Genomic DNA, 21,080 nt, shown 5'->3' on the forward strand with positions numbered 1-21,080 from the left:
AATGCACAACACAATGAGTGAAGAATGTGTCATTACATGTCATCCTCACCAGTACATACAGGAGATAAATACTTAAAGAGATGGCTGGTTGTTATAGAGAAAATCAGTAGCAAATGGCAATTGTTTAAATAATAAATAAATAAACATACCACTTTCTGATCTATAGAACGAGTTATTTTGTTTTCCATAGGCAGCAATCTAGTGAATAATGTGGAGCATTGTACATATTATTATTTTTGCATTAGTCTAATTGTTGTCACAAAAGAAGTTGTCACAACAATTTTAGTGTACATTGTAGCACTGTGCTACTCCAGCAGTTACAGGGAGATTATGGGAAAGTAGAGCTAACACAAAATGGAAAAACCCACTGCCACACCAGTGAAAATTTGCATAACAGTGTGAGAGATCAGACAAATAAATACCATTATTGGGTTTCAGCATCAAACATATTATATAACCAGTTTGTAAAGATAGACTACTAGTGGAAATGTGCATAGTGCAAGAGATCAGACAAATAAATGACCTTACAGAGTTTCAGCATCAAACGTATTAAATAACCACTTAATAAAGATGAACTTCCCCCTTTCACGTGTGTCACGTCTGGCTTGGTTCCTGACTAGATTTTAACCACGTACATTTATACTTCTAGTCAAATGCACCTGAAATCTGATTACTGACCATGTGTAATATGCAAATCAGCAAATCACACTTGACAACCAACTTCCAGTGGTGTTTCTTGTTTCTAGTTGTTTAGGCAAAACATAATTGTTGCATGGAACATTATCATTTTTGAATGACATACGAATTCTCTTTCGTAAGAACAAGGCAAATTTCCTAAGAACAAGGCAAACAGTCGGAAAAAGTTAAATGGCACCAGTGTTATTGCGTGACTTTCTTTTCCGTAGCCTAATGGCAACGTGAATGAAATGGCCTAATTCTGTTAAAGTAGGCTGTTCTTGTCCACATTTAATGATGAAAAGGACTGAACTTTCTAGTGATAGCTAGAAACCTGGGTTATCGTCCATAAAATACTTGATTTACCTAATTATATCTTTATATGAGTAAAGTCCATCTTGATGTGATTAGATGTAGATGTTAAATATTAGCATTTCCATTTAACATTTCTAGATGAAGATGCAGGACAGTGTGTGGTGGATGAACCTGAGGATGTTGGGGTGGCTGAGACGGTTCATGAGCTGCACCTCTTTCAACATGTTGGCCCTGTTACTGGCCAGAGTGTTCATCTTCAGTGCCATTACCTGCCCGGTCATTCTATGTTTCACCTAGAAAGAGAAAGAGAGAAAGAAACTGAACTGAAGTTTCCTGTCACAGACAGACACTTTAAAGTGTCCATTGATGTCTACTGCAGCTGGGCACATGCACACACACACGCATATACATGTACACGTACACGCAGATGCCTTTCATTCCCAACATCCAAGAGAGGCAGTCCTCAGACAGACCATCTGGGGAAAAGCACTATAGTTTGACTGAAACACAGAAATTAACCAAGCATCCAAAAAAATAAGTAATAATACATAAAAAAAAAATAGAAAACAAAAAAATAAATAAATAAATAAACAATGGCAGTACTTGTACAATGTATGGAAGATGTTCTTTAGTGCCAGGTCTGTCTTCTGGCGTTCATTTTGCATCTCATCAGTACGGATGCTCTCATCCCAAAAAAAAAAAAAAAAAAAGGCCACTTACAACCAATAATGCACAGCATGTTTGTTTCACCCTCCGCAGCTGGGCCAAAACCAGTTCTTGATTTGGTCCGCACAAGCGAAACTGATGTGTCCAAAAAAATTAAAATAAAAAATAAGGATACAAATAAAGAGATAAAAGCACCAGGTTTTGACTTGAGCACTGTGGATATTTTGACATCCAGTTTCTGAATAAAAACTGAATTGATTAGGATTTGTTTCTGTAGAGCACATAGCATTCTCAGAACTTGATCAGAGGGCAGCATTCACTGTGTGAGGAAATCACACTCAGCTAGCAAGGTTTTAGACATCTTTAGGCAGATTGACTGTTTTTACCACTGTGTTTATTAAACTTATTTTTTACCTTATAAAAACATTTTCAAATAATCATAGTGAAATATATTCATGGTTTCATAAGTTGAGATCTCAAAGTATGTTACAGGCAGAAAAAAACAAGTTTTAGCTAAAGCCTTCTTCTTAATGGGGAAGAGTTTTCATCATGGTTCTCTTCTCCTGAGAGTAAATATACTTATTTAAACGTTCTGGTCATCAGGGTGACAGTGCTTTGTGTGTGTGTGTGTGTGTGTGTGTGTGTGTGTGTGTGTGTCTATAACTTACACATGTGACTCAAAGTCAACATCCTCTTTTTCCCCGTCTTGTTCTAATGTGACTGTGCAAGATTGTGTAGCAGCATTTCTGCTCCGAGAGAACACTCAACACACCACCACGTGCACATGCTCACGGACACACACAACAGCAGCATTAAGAGAGAACGGCAGAAGTGTCTCTCACATCCCCTCTTCAATGGCCCAGAAATCTACAGCAAAAGCAGGTTATAAATGTCCTCAGGACCTTCTGGATACCAGAGACAGGTGTGTTAGGTCGCTGGAGCAAAACTCAGCAGGATGCCATAGATCTCCAGGGACACACACACTCACCTTTAGGACAGCAGTTGCAGTGCAATCTATGAAGACATCAGCTGTTACATAGCTCTCATGATTAAATATACTGCCATTTCATGCAACATTTCCGTATCTTCTATCCTATCTTGGGCACACTGGGTGCAAGGCAGGAATACACTCCGGATGGGATGCCAGTCCATCACAGGGCATAAACCATATAATGACAAGTACTATATATCTGAGCCTAAATAAAGTGTTTATGTACAAAGGCATCTGGACATTCTCCTCACTTACTGAACAATTAGTTCCACTTCATTTCTCTCTGACATTACATCTGCAAACTACCGAGCACCTATGAAATCTATCCTAGTGTTTCTACAACAGATATGAACATGTGACACAGGATGTGACAATTTATTATTACCTATATCACAATGTTTGTTAGTTAACTGAGGTGGGCACTACAGATAAACAGTAACTTTCATAACCTCTAGATTAGTGTCAGAACAGGAATGAATGACTATTTTAAGGAGAGGGTATAGCCTATGCATCTGTTTGCTTGCTTAAATCAGTGACTCGAATCTACAGATGGTCAGCTTTGTTTAGTCCAAATTTTTCATACAAAAAGAGACACAATGGGCCTCATTTACCAAGCTGGATATGAATTAATTTGTTTGAAGGAGCATTTATACAAGAAATGTGGCATTAATGAAAACTCAAGTAGTTCAGAAAACGTTTGTATCCTAGCAGAGCTGCTGATTAGCAGTTTGGTTATTTCAGTGGGTCGCCAGCTTCATGCAGTTATTGCAAGCAAGGGATATGCAACCAAATAAGAGTTATTTACTTTAATTTTACTTTAAGACTCAGTTCTCATACTTTTTCTCACCTAAAAATTGAGTGGTCTGCCACAAAAGGTGCCATGTTCTAAGCTGTTTAACACATCATAAATATCAGAAAACGAAAGATGAAATTCTGATCCATCATTTCACATTCATCTTTTGATCTCATACTCAAACGTCTGCAGCGTAGTTAAAAAAACCCCAAAAGAATTGGCCTTGTAGTTCCAATACTTTCAGATGGGACTGTACATACGTACGTACACACACACACACAAAAGAGATGAAAAATTAATTTTACAGATTAAGTAATAAATTAACAGCACATCAGCTGCTTCCAGTCAGTTTATTAAAAAAGTAAGTAAAAAAAAAACAAACAAACTAATAAAAAGATATCACAATATTTCCTTAATGCGTATTGTGAAATACTCACTGAGCACTTTATTAGGAAGACCTATACATCTACACTTTCATGTAATTATCTAATCTGCCAATCATGTGGCAGCAGTACAATGCATAGAATCAGGCAGACATAGGCCAGCAGCTTCAGGAAATGTTCACATCAACCATCAGAATGGGGAAACAATGTGCTCTCAGCGATTTTGACCGTGGCATGATTGTTGGTGCCAGAGGAGCTGGTCTGAGTATTTCATTAACAGCTGAGGCACACAGATGGTAGGGTCAGAATTTGGCGCCAACAGCATGAATCCATGGACCCAACCTGCCTTGTGTCAACAGTCCAGGCAGGTGGTGGTGATGTAATGATGTGGGGAATGTTTTCTTGGCACACTTTGGGCCTGTTATTACCAATCAATCATCGCTTGAATACCACAGCTTATTTGAGTATTGTTATTGACCATGTGCATCCTTTCATGGCCACAATTTACCTTCTATCTACCATCTTCTAGTGGTTAATTCCAGCATGATAATGCACCATGTCATCTCAAACTGGTTTTATGAACATGATAATGAGTTCAGTGCTCTTCAGTGGCCTTCCCAGTCAACAGATCTGAATCGAATAGAACACCTATGGGATGTGGTTAAACGGAAGATTCACAGCATGAAAGTGAACCAGAAAAGTCTGCAGGTGTGTGATGCCATCATCATGTCCTGCCGTCTGGCAAACGGTACTGAAGCATTCAGGCCCTCATGGCCAGACTGTGTACCAGTTTCTTCCCCAAGCCATCAGACTCCTCATTACTCAGAGACTACACTGACAAAACACACACACACAATCAACTGAACACCATGCCACTCCCTTTGCAATTTTTGCACATTTCTGTATTTAATACCTACATTTTTTTGCTGCTACCATATATATAAAATATTGTATATAATTTCTTGTCATTACAATAGTCTCTACCTGGCTGCTACCTCAATAACTGCTATGTTCATATATAGTATAAGCTTATCTGCCGAATACTATGTCATAGTAAGATATGTTAACATTCACAGCAATTTATTATATTGTTATTCTTTTGGACTACTGTTATACCTGACACTTTCATACTAGGACTGTGTACTGGTCAGCACTGCACTCTCTCTTACTGTGCCTATTGTTCTGTTTTAGTAGTTATTGTACTGTCTTAGTTATTTTACTGTTTTAGAATGTTTCCAACATCTTGTGGAATCCATGCCATGAAGAACTGAGGCTGTTTTAAAAGATAAGGGATTCCCTACCAAGTATTAGTACATTATAGTTTTCCTAATAAAGTGCTCAGTGAGTGTAATTCATCATGATATCAACATTATATGGTCATATCACCCAGCTCTAGACTGATTTAACCTGATCATCTCCAAACATCATGAAAACATCCACCAATCCACTGAAGTCCGATAGCCTGCCTGCCTCGCTCCATCTCTCTCTCTCTCTCTCTCTCTCTCTCTCTCTCTCTCTCTCTCTCACACACACACACGCGCGCGCGCATGCACACACACGCACGCGCATACACACACGTCATAAATTCCAGGCTGAAGTGAGAAAAGGTCACATCTGTGCAATAAATTTGTGGCGAAAGAGAAAGAAGAACATGATGTATGTATCTTGTGTGCGGGTGGCCAATGGGACAAAGTGTTATCAATATCGCAATATCATGTCAAGATAACTTTTATAACAGTGACGAAAAGCATTATTACTCACATGAACAAGCCACTGGCTGACAACTGTTTATAGGTGATAATGTAAGTGATAACAGAAACTAACCTGTCTCGTGGACATTCCACAACATTTTTAGTTTAATGTTATTTAATAAATTATCACTATAACTGCTGAAAAATTGCTGGAATATTAAAGGAATGAATCAAGGGCAGCTGTGGCTCAACAGTTAAGGCTCTGGGTTACTGATCAGAAGGTCGGCAGCCAGCACCGCCAAGCTGCCACTGTTGGGCCCTTGAGCAAGGCCCTTAATCCTCTCTGCTCCGGGGGTGCCGTATCACGGCTGCCCCGCGCTCTGACCCCAGCTTCCTAACTAGCTGGGATATGCGAGTAAAAGAATTTCACTGTGCTGTCATGTATATGTGACAAATAAAGGCTTCTTCTTCTTCAAATCACTTCAGGATGGTGGTAATAGTAACTCCATTTTGTGTCGAGTTGCACCACCCCAATATTGATGATTTTCCAATTACAGCATTACCAATCATGTTTTATTCCTTACATACTGCCCATCTATTATTCCCATTTCTAGCATGTACTCAATCTTGTGTGTCTAGAAAGTCCTAAGTTGCCTAAAAACATTCATAAACTCATAACTTTATAAAACTCATAAAAACACTTTAACGTTAGACGAGAACACGACTGCCTCCTTCTTCTAGGTTAAAGCACCCTGTAACAGATGATACTATTACTAGGGTTAGACACACCCTTGGACAGAGTTTTAAACACACACACACACACACACACACACACACACACACACACACCATCTGTGTATGTCCAAACACTAAAAGTGTACAAGTAGATTACACATAGCTCCATCAGGACTGTTCTCATATTGCTACTCCAGGCTGTTTAGTCTAATCCTGAGAGAGTGCATCACACCCACACACAGTCACTGTAATCATACGGCATTTACAGCAGTATTTGTGTGTGTGTTCTTTAAGCTAAGAGTGGAGTGTTGCAAACATCTACAGTAAATCATACACACTCCTGTTCAAACCCCGCTTTCTGGCCCTACTCCTGCTGATCAGCCACACTACACAGTTAATCTCCTGCTCTGATAGAACACACCAGACTCTAACGTACCTTTACAGAGACCTCCGTTAGATGCAGGGCTCCATTTGGCTCATTTAGTATATAACGTCACTACCACAGGTTTAGCATACCTGTCTACGGAATTGTTTTTCCTATGTAACATGAAATTAAATTATAGTTTACAAAGTTTAAAGTCTCACCTTGCTTGGAAAGCACCAGACCAGGAATATGGTCAACGAGTGCTGTGATGATTTATGACGATCAACAAAAAAGCTGATATCTAAGATGATAACACTTTACATTAAGGCTCCCTTAAATGACATTTAACACATTAGTTAACTTATAACTGTGGTTTCATGTTAGCCTATCATATACGACCTATTATTAAACGTGTACAGTGATATTACAAAGACAAATAAAGCTTGGAAGGAAGTAGCAGAGATTGCTGTTGCCTCTGGCTAGTTCAGTTAGCATGCTTTGCTAATCTGCCAACAAAGCTGGTACGAAGCCTAGCACATGTAAATCAAACAACCAGTTTTTCACAATGATTAGTGTATTATTTAATTTGCGTTTAACTAGTTAGTTTTAGAAGCATTTACATTTCAGCTACTACTGCTTCTCAGAAAAAAAAATCAAATAAACAAACAAACAAAAACACTGCAAGTGGTCTCTACATGCCAACAAGAGACAAACGACAACAAGAGCGACTTTACATTTGCTAATCTGAATGCAGGGTCACACAGTAACTAACTTTTGTAATAATAATAATAATAATAATAATAATAATAATAATAATACAAAATCAACACTTGAATTAACCAAAGTTCATCTAATCAATGAAAAAATTAAATCCACCTACCAGTTTTGTAGGTGACATAAATTTCATTTATTGAGTGAGCCAAACATTTACAATCACATGTAAAATATTATTAATTGTACAGCCCTAGCTAGATGTGCTAGCTGAGGACTCCAAAAGCAGATCTGGCCTTAAGGCAACTTGTAGCCTGTGACATGAACATATGGCCCATTATCTGCAATCATTTGATCATTTGCAATCGTCAGTTAAAAAAACAGGTAGAACCCGCAACACAAGGATGTGTTCTTTGTCACAAAAAATATTTCTGTGTAAATTCAATCAGATGTTTAGAAAAAAAATGCTTTAAGTTGCCTATGGGAGTCTAGCTTTAAAGTCAACGTACTGCAGATAGAAAATAAAGAGAAGGTTTTACTAATGAAACATGCAAACACACTAAAAATCTCTGAAGCATCAGTGATAAGGGAAAGAATTTGCATCGACATGCTTCTGAGAATGCACTTTGTCTGCAATGTGCTGCTTCAAGCTCCGTTTCCATGCACATCTGATAGACCTGAATGTGGTTTCTTATCATCGCTGTGCACTCACACTTTAGAACTGGACATGGATTCCATCATGTATCCCAATGATGCAAGTGCTACATTAACTCATAATAATCGCTGATTAAAGCACAGATAATGCAGTGATTAGGGTATGCAGCTTGTCAGACTTGTTTCTGGCCACAGCCATAGCCCAGTTGAACCACTTACCACTACATTAAAGTGTTCCTAGTGTGACACACTCCCACACACCAAGCGCACAACATGCAGACACAAGTCAAACACAAAGCATGGAAACACTACACTGAAATTGTAACACACACACACACACACCTCTTCTGCACCACTGGCAGTGCAAGCCCAGACGAGAGAGAAAGAGACCAACAGATAGTGACAATGAAAAGGGGAAAGAGAGAGAGAGAGAAAAAAAAAAACACAACTCTGCAACTCGTGTCAAAACTAGCCCACAAATATTTTTAAAACCTAAAAACTCTGCGCCAATCTCCAATCAAAACACATCTTCAGGCAGTGGAATTGACCAGGCTCCTGCCACAGACACGTGACTGATGGGATTGCGATATTTTCCTCTACAAGCAAAATTCCCTGCTACACACTGCTGGATCTATATTTAACGAAAGGCGAGTCAAGCAAGCTGGAGCAGGAAGCTGACCGCTTGCTTGTGTGGAACAGCTGAGGAACTCGTCTTCCGCAAACTTGTCGTCACTTTTCTGAACTGGCAAAGCCCCAACACACACCACTGACCCACTTCAACCCAGAATAAACACTTTACTGAGGCGCTGCAAGAATGTTTGTTTGAAATTTAGACTTTTTTTTAAAGTGTGGGTTTATTAGTGTTTATTTTTTATTTAGTTTGTAGTTTTCTATAGTTTAAACACTGTTTTGAAAGTTCCTCCCTCATTACATCAGTTCCTACTTGCTGTTTAATGCAGAAAATGCAATAAAAACTTTGTACTGTAGTGTCATCTTATCCTGGTGTGTGTATATATATATATATATATATTTTTTTTTTATTATTATTATTATATATATAAATAAATATTACATATATATATATATAGACATTAAGAAAAAAAAAAGTAATGCTTGGGATAAAGTAGCAGAGATCGTTAGTGAGTGTATGTAACCTGTACAGCTAGCTTGCTTTGCTATTCTACCAACAACGCTAGTATGAAACCAAGCACGTAACATGTGAATAAAACAAGCCAATCATTTAATCATATGGCAGCAGCACAATACATAAAATCATGCAGATACAAATCAAGAGCTTCAGTACATGTTCATATCAAACATCAGAATGGGGAAAAAAGTGATCTCAGTGACTAACTGTGGCATGCTTAAAAAGAAAAACAAAAAACATCCTGTGTACGGACGGTCTCCTGGCTGAAACACCTTGTTGATGAGAGAGAGATCAGAGGAAAATGACCATGCTGGTTTGAGCTGACAGGAAGTCTATAGTAACTCTTTACAACCATGTTGACCAGAAAAGCATCTCAGAACACACAACACAACACTCCCCTCCGAAACTACCGGAACGGCAGGGCCAGTTCATTTGTTTTTGCTGTAGACTGAAGACATCTGTGTTTGAGATCAAAAGATAAATATAAGAGAGTTTAGAATTTCAGCTTTTATTTTCTGGGATTTATATATAGATGTGTTAAACGACATACAACATAGCACATTTTGTATCAGACCACCCGATCTGTAGGCGAGGAAAAGTATTGGAACATGTGACTGACAGGTGTTTCTTACACCCCAGGTGTGTCCTGTTAGACTGATTGCTTAAACAATAAATAGGTCCGAACATCTACTCTTGGATTTTGCCGTCAGTTTCACCTGTGAAGACTGCATTTGTTGTTAAAAAGGATAAGCCAACATGAAGACCAGAGAGCTGTCTACAGGAGAAAAGCAAGCCATTCTGAAGCTGAGAAAAGAGGGAAAATCAATCAGAGGCATTGCACAAACATTGGGCATAGTCAATACAACAGTTTGGAATGTCGTGAAAAAGAAAGATACCACTGGTGTACGGAGCAACAGACAACGAATGGGCCAGCCAAAGAAAATAACAGCTGATGACAGAAACATTGTGAAAGCTGTGAAATAAAACCCAAAAACTACAGTCAGTGACAGCACCAACAACCTCCACAGGGCAGGGCTGAAGGTATCACAATCCACCGTTCAAAGAAGACTTTGAGAGCATAAATACAGAGGCCATACCACAGATGAAAACCACTCATCAGCAGGAAAAATCGGAAAGCCAGATTGGAATTTACAAATAAATACAGATGACCCACAGAAGTTCTGGAACCAAGATTAACATATACCAAAGTGTGGAGAAAGAAAGGATCTGCTCATGATCCAAAATATACAAGCTCATCTATGAAACATGGTGGAGGTAATGTCATGGCTTGGGCTTGCATGGCTGCTTCTGGAACAGGCTCACTAATCTTTATCGATGATGTAACTCATGATAGTAGCAGCAACCAAGATGTGATTGAAGTATAGACTTTCAGCTTTACTTCAAGAGGTTTAACAAAAATATTGCATTAATCATTTTAGCCATTTCTCAATTTTCACAGGCTCAAAAGTAATTGGACAAACTAAATTATAAATATTATAAAAAATTATTTTAAAAAATCCCTTGCAGTCAATGACTGCCTGAAGTCTGGAACCCATGGACATCAAATGCTGAGTTCCTTTGAGAAGCTTTGCCAGGCCTTTACTGTAGCTGTCTTCAGTTGCTGCTTGTTTGTGGGTCTTTCTGCCTTCAGTTTTGTCTTCGGTAGCTGAAAAGCATGCTCTATTAGGTTGAGGTCAGGTGACTGAGTCAGCCATTTAAGAACATTCTATTTCTTTGCCTTAAACTCACGGGTTGCTTTAGTGGTACGCTTTGGGTCATTATCTATCTGTATCTATCCTATCAGTTTTGCAGCATTTGACTAAATCTGAGCATAAAGTATAAGCTCTATACACTTCAGACATCATCCTGCTAATTCTATCAGCAGTCACATCATCAGTAAACACCAGTGACCCAGTTCCATTGGCAGCCAGACATGTCCATGCCATAACACTGCCTCCCCATGTTTGACAGAAGCTGTGGTATGCTTTGGACCATGAGCCTTTTCTTTCCTTCTCCATACTCTTCTCTTCCCATCATTCTGGTACAAGTTAATCTTGCATCAGAACTGGTCAGGATTTATTTATTTATTTATTTATTTTAAAGCAAAGTCTAGTCTGTCCTTTCTTTTGAGCGTTACCAGTGGTTTGCATCTTGAGGTAAACTGTCTATATTTACATTCATGAAGGTGTCTCTTGATTGTAGACTTTGACAATGATATGCCTACCTCATCAAGAGTGTTCTTGACTTGGCTAGATGTTGTGAAGGGGTTTTTCTTCACTGAGGAAAGAATTCTGCAATCATCCACTTTAGTTGTCTTCCATGGTCTTCCAGGCCTTTTAGTGTTGCTGAGTTCACCAGTGCATTCCTTCTTTTTAAGAATGTACCAAATTATTGATTTGGCCACTCCTAAAGCTCCCGCTATCTCTGATATGTCTATTTCATTTTTCAACCTAACGATGGCCTCCTTCACTTGCATCGACATCTCTTTGGACCACGTATTGAGAGTTCCCATGAACAGCTACCAAACGCAAATTCAACGCTTGGAATCAACTGTAGACCTTTTATCTCCTTAATTTGTCATGAAATAACGAGGAAACGGGCCATATCTGGCCATGAAACTGCTCATCAGTCAATTGTTTTGAGCCTGTGAAAATGAAGGGACTATGTAAAAAAATGGCTGTAATCCCTTAACAGTTAATGCAATATTTTTGTTAAACCCCTTGAATTAAAGCTGAAAGTGTGTGTGTGTGTGCTGGACAGTGCACACCCACAAGTATCAAGAGTAGAGACAAACTACAAGCGACTTGTTGAAAACATAGGGTCACACACAAACTACTACCCAAATCCACTTGCAGCTCCAGTATGTGGCTGGATGAAGGCTACTCCTACATGAGTCAACATATTCAAATACAGAATTATCACCAAATATGTTGACAATCCTCACAGCCATTCGGCATCTCATTACAGGAACTTAACGTCAGAGTGTGAGCTGAATTACAGACAGCTTGTTTAGGTCAGAACCTGATTCTTTCCACAGAGAGGGCACATCTTAACTGCTTGTGCATGCTGGAGCTGTATTCCGTTACTTCTTCTTCCATAGAAATCTGAGCTGTCTGAAAACCCAGAGAACTATGTAACGATTAGCCAAAAGTAACAAAGAAATGTTTTCACATTAAGCTTTCACGCATCAATTATCTACTTAACTAAACCATTCAGATATATTAATCCTGAATTCATTTAATCTAACTACAAATCTCACAGAATACAGCCAGACATTTGTGTAACCAGGATTCAATCACTATCCTGGTATTTACAGGATGTAATCATCCACCCATTCTTCCAGGTCTACAGTGTTATCATATTGCTTTAAACAATGATGTTTACATGTGTCCATCTGGCCTAATTGCTTCTCAGCGTAACTCTTTAAATTTAGCTCATGTATCAAGAAGCTCTACACTAGCTAAATACTCCAAGCCGGCTGGTCCATGTACGGTACATTCATTTTCATTTCAAAATTAATATTGCAAAACTAAGAAACAGCTTTTTATTTCTGTTTTTCTTGATAGGAACAAAAAAATTTTCATTAAAATGATTGTTTAGAATAAAATATTAATTTATTTTTAATTGTTCTACTTGGTTCACAACATAATGTTTAGAAATCTAAAAACAAACAAAACCCCACTGCAGTACATTTCAGCGAGAACAGAGTCGATCTAGAAGTACAAGTTAGCAATTCTACAAGTTCTTTTCAAGATGTGTACTCTTAAAACTTATTCCGTTTTCATAAAAGATATAATTTAAAAAAAGGATCAACATATGGAAAAATACATTTTGGTTGATTCAAATATTCTTAAAATCACATCATATGGAAAAACCTACTGATCATTTCAGCCATCATGTTGTCCTGCTTTAACATTGTCCTCTTGCTGTTTTTAAAAAGCATGTAGTGATCCATATTAGCAGTGTATCAGGCACTAACACAGTCTTTATCTACCCACTAACTACAGCTGTTTGCTTTCGGTTGAAACTCAGACTTTTTTCATTTTATTTGAAGTGTATTTTATTTTTAAGTGTAGATTTGCTTGTTTTATTGCTAGTGATTTTGTTTTCTATAAACAGATTAAAAGAAGCTATTTTTTGTGCCAATATGTACACAAAATGTTACTCGAACCAAACTTGTGCTTTTTGGGGTGAGAGTTGTATTCAGACTATTTCTACACAGTGTTCAAATCTCCGACGGCTGTTTTTCTTTCATTTCAGTACATTATTTCACATCAGGTTTTTTAATTTTGCATTTTTTTCCCCCTTATATTTTGCTGTTATACAAATTGGGTTTAACAATGTAAATAAGTGACCAAAAAACAGTAACGTGTATCGAATATCACAATATATTATCAGCAATTATCAGCACACTAATTGTCACACATATCTTTAAGCCACAATTTTAACCTTAACACTCGTTTAATCTGCAAGCTTTCCTGATTGCTCCAAATCTTAGACAGATCATGAATCTTGCACTTCATGGGGAAAATATGTTTTGTTTTGTGGCTGGTTGGCACTCATTAAAGCAATTCACTTCCAGTAAAGAGGAAAACTGGAGCCAGAGGAACTGTATGGGGGAGGCAGCATGCAGTATGTTGGAGGAGACTGCAAAACAAACAGTACCTGAAGTATGTGTCATGACAGGCACAAGCGCCTCGACGGTACTCAATCTCTCCATGGCACAAATTCATCAATCCCACAAAAGATCAAAACCTGATTATGTTGCAATAATTCAAAACAAAGTACATTTAAATCTTTTGTATTGTCAGTCGAACTGGACTGCCGAGGCTATGCAGAATAAAAGACGAGGTATTATGAAGGTATCTGTTATCACCAGCCTGACAGGAGAGAAACACCAGCATGTTTGCATGCATACTGAACTCATCAATGGTGGTGATCTACAATGTGGAGTGTTTTTTTTTTTTTTTGACAGGAAGGTGTTATATCATCTGATATTCTAGATCAGCAAACTGAAGGTGAATGAAAATGCCTTGTCATATATCTCTCACTCTTTCATAAACATCCAAATACCAACCCGCCCACACGCACACACACACGCACACACACACACAAATTCGGTGTCCAGTGCACCTGCATAGCTTGTCATCAGGTATCTCTTTTCACCTTTTACACCTACATTATCATTCACACTTCTCACACTTCACACACCCTGGGCCAACAGAAAGTGTTATAATGTAAGAGTTCATAGGTGTCCATTTCTTGATAGAATGTAATACAAAAGCAAAGGCGTTGGGGCAGCAGCAGTACTGATGCTCCTGCATCTCATAGAGCAGTGCACAAAACTGTTTTCAGACCCAACACTGTTAAGACAGTTTTAAAGACCACAAAAAAAAAAAAGACCAACTGATATCACTTGCAACATATGGGTTTCCTGCTTAAATAACAAGAAACCGGACAGAGCTGTCACACTGAATGCAGAAAAAAAGGTTTAATGTTGTTTACTGCAGAGTTCATGTGAACTTCTAACACAAATTCGAAACCCGTAAAAGCATGACCGAAAGAAAACATGACACACCATCATGGAATAAATCACATATTGCAAACACAATTTTGAATGATAGAGGCAACAACAGAGGACTAAAAAAAATACTTAAAACACTGATAGTTCCACTCAAAAAAGTAAAAGAATGAAACAATGCAGTATATCCAAATAGCAGAATATTGCTAGCACCTGAAACTTTCTGTTGGATGTTAGAATGTCTAGTAATTTCATAGTTTTGCCTGTGAAAATGCCTTTGCCTCCAGAAAAGTTTTGCCTGTGAAAATGAATGACAAGGCAACATCTGTGTGACTTAGTCTAGTTGTTTTTGTATAAAACAAACTCTTTATCAAAGTCCTTATTAAGCAGTTTAAATTGGTTATTGTTATTGGGAACAGGGGGAAAAATCATTAGATCAGCCCTAGAGGAGAAAGTAAGTAGGGTAAAGATATGTCAAACATTGTTCCTGAGAGCTGCTTTACATTATATTATTGAAAAAAAATTGCCGGATATCTGTTACCGTCCTTCCCCTTTATAGTTAAGCTGATTAAGCCATTACTTAATTAATTCACTTAATTAAGTCTTAGTCAATTAATTCACATGAATAATCGCCTATTAAAATATTTATTTTTGCAGTCTCTAGTGTCAAATTAAACATGAAAAGCATTCATATGATCTCAGAACTGCATCAGAGGTCTGAGCATCAGCCCATACACAATGTCTGTCCAACACTGGTATCAACTTTCACAGAAAGTCAACTTTCTGCAAGATTCTGTTGCCAAATTATGTGAAAAATCAGAAGCATGATGGCAGCATTCTCTAAGACACCAATTCCCAACCCTGGTGCTGGAGAAACCCCTGTCCTGCACATTTCAGTGTTTTAGCTGCTCTAACACACTCCCTTCAACACAGGAAGGGCTCTTAATCAGCTGAGTAGTTGAATCAGGTGTTAGAGCAGGACAAAACACTCAACAGGGGAGGACATGGGGTATTCCAGGACATGGGGTATTCCAGGACATGGGGTATTCCAGGACATGGGGTATTCCAGGACATGGGGTATTCCAGGACATGGGGTATTCCAGGACCAGGGATAGGAACCTGTGCCTTAAGACAATTTGTGTCTTATGTTTGTGTCTTATGTTCATGTGTAAGATCTGTGTTGTGTTAGTGAAATCAAGCACCCAAAAAAATAAAATCAATGAATCAAATCAGGAAATGTGTCAAATCTGACCTGATAGCAGATACCAGGCCAGTAACTGCCTACAGATAAACAGTATCAGATCGGTGCATGTATTCAGGCCTATGCATGGGTTGTAATGTATTGGATATGTTAATATTTCCTCTATTGTTTAAAAAGGTTTGGTCTGCTGTGTTTTGATAGCAAGAGCTTCAAAAAACACTTTTTAAACTTGTGTCTAATTACAGACATTTTCTCTTTAGGGAATCCCTGCCTATTAGGTACTTTTACTCATGCTAGTGTGCCAAGATGTTGCATAACACAGGAGCACATAAAAGAAAAACAAGAAGGGAAGTACTGGTTAACTCAATGGAGCATATGACAAAGTTAAAGCAATATTGAATATCACATTAGAAGGACTCTGATTGGGAGTTACAGCTGTTTACATTTGAGGGGTGTGTATAAATGTGTGTTTTTTGGGGACCAGTTTTTTGGTCCCGGAGCAGGCTATATGCATGACGGGTCTGTGCATCACCTACAGAGCTTTTTTCTTCAGGCAAAAAGAAAAATCATACACTATGGGCTCAATATATAGTGATGCTCTTCTCTTACACAGTGAATTAATGATGCATATCAAAATGATTGAAGTCCCTCATGTTTCATGCATGTGACACTGTGTGGCCATTGATGCTGTGTGTTTGAACCACTTCATAAAAATCAGTTTGGAGATGAGTCAGGCAAAATATAGATGGAGATGATGAGGGCAAAAGCATAATACCAAATAGTACAAAACCCCATACTGCAGTACACACTCATAAATAAAGGTGCCAGACTGCACTCTTCCTTGTTGCTAGGGTGTTATCACCAAGGGTGCATGCTTTGTACCTTTAATTTCTCTTTCGACTGGAAATGTGAATATTGTATAGCTTTACAATGAATGTAAGGACATAATTAGACCTTCGATATTTGAGAAGCTTTACTTTAAAAGTTCATTAAGGTAGACCATTAAAGGTACAACTTTTAGCTGGGAAAGTGCACATCGGCTTAATTAGCTTTGAGAGTCCTTAAGGTCCAATTATGTACCTAAAATGAAAGGTTTCCTGGTTTAAAGGCACAAACACTGACAGCACCACCACAGGGACAAGCAAAGTACAGTTTGGTAGCTTTATTTCAGAGAGTGTACGGTAACCGGATGCAATGCGGTTGTGGACGTGATGTTACCTTAAACACTTCAGAGAAGAAGCCTGAGCCGATCTTCTCGCAGACGAAGTCGTCGATGCGCGCTAGGCTGGACACGGCGCTGCGCAGAGCGCGGTATGAGGAGGGCCGAAGCCTCTGCGGCCCGTGCGTTCCTTCCGCTTCCGGCTCCGCGCGCTCCATCCCGCCGCTCATCTCCCTCACTCCCTCACTCAGTCCGCGACACACAGCCAGTGTTTACATTTCCCGCTGCTCGCCCAGCTCACTCCGCAGACAGTCGGGCCCTCGCACAAATGCAGGCTATGGACATGCAGGGATGCAGGAAGGCATTAATCCCGGTTAGAGGCGTCTCTCTGGTTGAGGACAGCACAGGAGAGGACGGGCACACAGAGTGCGCGCGCGGCAGGCAGGCGCGTTAATCCGGCGCCGTTTGTTCGATTGATTGATCGACTCGCAGGATGTTTACAGATTCTCACAGCTCCTGCAAACATTCACAAACGCCGTGCAAAGCTTCAGGCCAACCTTCTGAGCTGCTGCACACTCCGCACCGTGGTTACATTTGATTTACTCCTCACTGCGCTGCTATCCTGCAGCCGGGCGGGGAGACAGCATACACCACTGCAAAACAGAAGTTCACTGCAGATTTTTAATCAGCCAGCACGCGCGCGCACACACACACACACACACGCACGCACGCACGCACGCATGTCCTTCTTTAGACTCGTGCACGCTCGCCTGCAGTTTGTAATCGGTTTGTTCAGTGAGGTTAATTTCAGAAAACATGAGGCAACTGCACGAGTCTGTCTTTAATGAAGTTGACTTTTGCAGCTCGTAGTGTGTGGCAGTAAACATAGCACAGAGACGCCGCTACAGCATGACCGCACGCGCACTAAAAAATGAATAATACATGAGGCTTAGTGAACGGCGCGCGAGCTGCTCCAGTGACTCCGAGCCCGGCTACAAATAACATCCCACTACATAATAAATTACACTGGTGTGGCTTACAGTGTAAAGACCGCAGGAGATAAACGCGTGATTTTACCTTTCCGCAGTCTGCACGGCTGTGGCCTTCCTGTGAGCGGGGCAAATCTGCAGCAAAAATTCTTGCAGGTTACCGCGGCGTTTTGCTTTTTACCTCGCTGTAGGTGCTCCAGAAGCGTTCAGACACACCGCCCGCTCGCGCCCTGTGTCAGTAACAGCAGGAAATGAGTGTAAAGTGGCGGTGAGATCTGATTGGCCGCGAGTGCAGCCGAGTGGGCGTGTCCAAGCACGCAGCAAAACTTTACCTGCAGGAAAAGCGCGGTAAAAGGTAGAAGGCGTGACCTAGCCTACTGTGAAGTACGGTAGTATATACTTTATTCACTACTTTATACAGTGCACCATTTAGTAAAGTAAAATATCTAGCCTAGTTCACTCCTGAAATCCCACAATGCACTGCACTGCAAACTATACAGGCTAGTAAATGTGATACACTCATAATACACATTATTGTAGAGAATAGGGAGTACAGTGCCATTCCGGACACTGGACATGGTGTCATCTAAGCGTTGTATAAAATAAATGCTGATTAAAGGATATCAGTATGAATCAATGAAACATATGATGACTTTTTGTTGATAAAAATGAATTCATTCATCTTCATACTTTATACTGGTCAGGGTTGTGGCAGATCCCAGGAACACACCCTGGACCGGACATCAGTTCACTGCAGAGCACCACACACATACACACTCAATTTAGAATAACCAATCTACCTACCAGCATGCTTTTTGGGCATGGGAGGAAACCAGAGAACCTGGAGGAAACCCACACAAGATAGGCGGAAAGCCTCCCTGGAGCTGTGAGGTGGCAGCGCCACCATGCTGCCTGCTGATAAAAAATAAAAGTGATAAATGATGATGCATGCATTTGCTGAACAAAAAGTTCTACCTGACGTTTCAGGAAAACCTACCTTACATCAGCTATACCTATTATACATTCTTTTTTATCAGCTATATCTATTATCATTTATCAGCTATACATATTATATAGGTTACTTTATAGGTATAGTGTGATAACTCGCTTGTTATATTTTTATATACCAGTACCACCCTGAGGGATCACAACTGAGCAGATATTATTTGGGTAGTGGATCATTCTCAGCACAGCAGTGACACTGACATGATAGTGTATGTGGTATGGGTGTATCAGAGGTGAGGTTCATAAACTGTTCACCAACCAAAAATATCCAGTCAGCAGCAGTGCTGTGGTCAGAAGGCAACAATCAGGAGGGGATGATTAACATGAAAAACATGAACTGTACACCTATAAGGTGGACCAACAAAAGAGATGTGTTTAATAAATTAGTCATTTAGTGTATGCTATTGTGCCTGATACACACATAGCAGTGTCACACACCCATTACAATGTCAGTGTCAATGCTGTGCTGAAAATAATCCACCACACAAATAATATCTGGTCAGCGGTGGTCCCTGTAGTGGAGGTGGGGGTGGGGGCTAACATATTGTGCATATTAACACATAGGATAAACGCACTAATTGTAGCCTAAGTTACAAAGTGACCAATTAGTGTAGATTAGACTGAATTCAAGTACACTTACAAGACACTTTCTGATTTTTTTTTTCTTTCATGATCTGTTGTTAGAAATAGCTGTCAGCATCATATCATAGTATACATTTCTAAAATTATTATGGAGTTTTATATATAATTATGTATTATATTATTATATAGCCTATTATCATAGAAATAAAAGGGGAAAAACATCCATATAAAATAACAAATGTAGACCAAGTTTCACAAGCTCTTCATTTTAGTATTTAGATACCAACATTGTTGTTGTCATCCTACACAAGATGGATGATGTGCCTGTGAACCTTCTTCAGGCCCAAATGGACCCTTTTACTCAGCTTGTGACTTAAAATCCTGCTGTATGCCAGCAAATCTGAGAGAGGAGAGTGCACTGATGGATTAGTTAATAGCGTACTGCTATATATCACCTCGTATCCACATTCCTGAGATTATAACACAGCATTGCAATACTTTGGCCCTGGTATATTGCTCAAGGTCATCATTCAAAGTGCACACGGATAAGCAGTATCTCCCTGTAACGTGCCATGAACACAATATATTATTAATCGTCTGCTTTGTTGGCCTGCTTATTCATGGCTTGGTAGCTTATAAAAGCAACGTGAGAAACGTAATGCCAGGGTGACACCATTGTGTGGACTAAGCAATCAAGTATAAATTATTAAAGAATACTGTTCACTTATTTACCAGCTGTAAAATAGTTTCTATTTTGGAGACATGTCAGAATGGAGATGGGCTCCGAATGCATATCTGTTATCCTTCAGATAAAGATAATTAGTTTGACTTTTTCATATCGCTGCAGTGTTTTGACCAAAATAGTCAGAATGCTGACAACAAAAGAATAATAAAAAAAAAAATCTGTCTCAAAGTTAGATGACTTACTTCTGCAATATCAGGAGTGCAAGAGAATATTGTGAAAGCGATTAGCAAACCATGTATTGTGCAGTGCTAAAACTGTTGACTCACATATAACATTTTGGCATTGTACAAAACAATTTAGAGTCTACAGAGAGGAAGTTAGGATGCCAAACCACAACTAACTGCCGAATGGAGATGCCATGTGTTAAATGAAGTATGTGTTTGCTATCCTATTATAAAGAGACAGATGCGAATGCTCAGAGCTCATTAAAATCCTCCTCTAGGTGTTACAAACTGCAGGTTTCACTTTGGCTCACTGGAAATGTTTATGCATGTATGTTAGTTGATGTATTCACCACTTAGATGATATATATGCATCTAAGTGGTGAATACAAGTATATATCGAATGAATATACTATGTGAGTTTGTAAATGGAAGTGAAAATTGTGTGTATGCAGGTGTAAGTGTTTTCTCTTGGTCCTAATGATCCCCAGCTGTCTGAGACACTTGAGGCTCCCACTGGGATTGTGGGAGTGAAGATGAGCACCTGCAGACTGCTGGTCCCAGCTGGACGTGTTTTTTTTTTTTTTTTACC

The 21,080-nt window shown here is 39.3% G+C and overlaps 1 protein-coding gene across 2 annotated transcripts in view; it reads right to left on the minus strand.

The window, feature by feature from the left end:
- Positions 1–18,310, minus strand: part of tesk1b (testis associated actin remodelling kinase 1b) — a 29,190-nt gene extending 10,880 nt beyond the window's left edge. Inside the window, exons 1-3 of one of the 2 annotated variants that reach the window (XM_053233644.1) lie at positions 18,084–18,310; positions 17,066–17,659; positions 1,162–1,283 (exon numbers count right to left, since the gene is read on the minus strand). In XM_053233644.1, coding sequence (XP_053089619.1) covers positions 1,162–1,283; positions 17,066–17,236 — 293 coding nt within the window. In that variant the 5' untranslated portion in view covers positions 17,237–17,659; positions 18,084–18,310. The remainder of the gene's footprint in view (positions 1–1,161; positions 1,284–17,065; positions 17,660–18,083) is intronic. The other variant, XM_034303222.2, reaches the window with a different exon arrangement.
- Between the last annotated feature and the right edge of the window lie 2,770 nt (positions 18,311–21,080).

This window comes from Pangasianodon hypophthalmus, chromosome 4 (genome assembly GCF_027358585.1).
Source record: "Pangasianodon hypophthalmus isolate fPanHyp1 chromosome 4, fPanHyp1.pri, whole genome shotgun sequence".
Classification (NCBI taxonomy): domain Eukaryota; kingdom Metazoa; phylum Chordata; class Actinopteri; order Siluriformes; family Pangasiidae; genus Pangasianodon; species Pangasianodon hypophthalmus.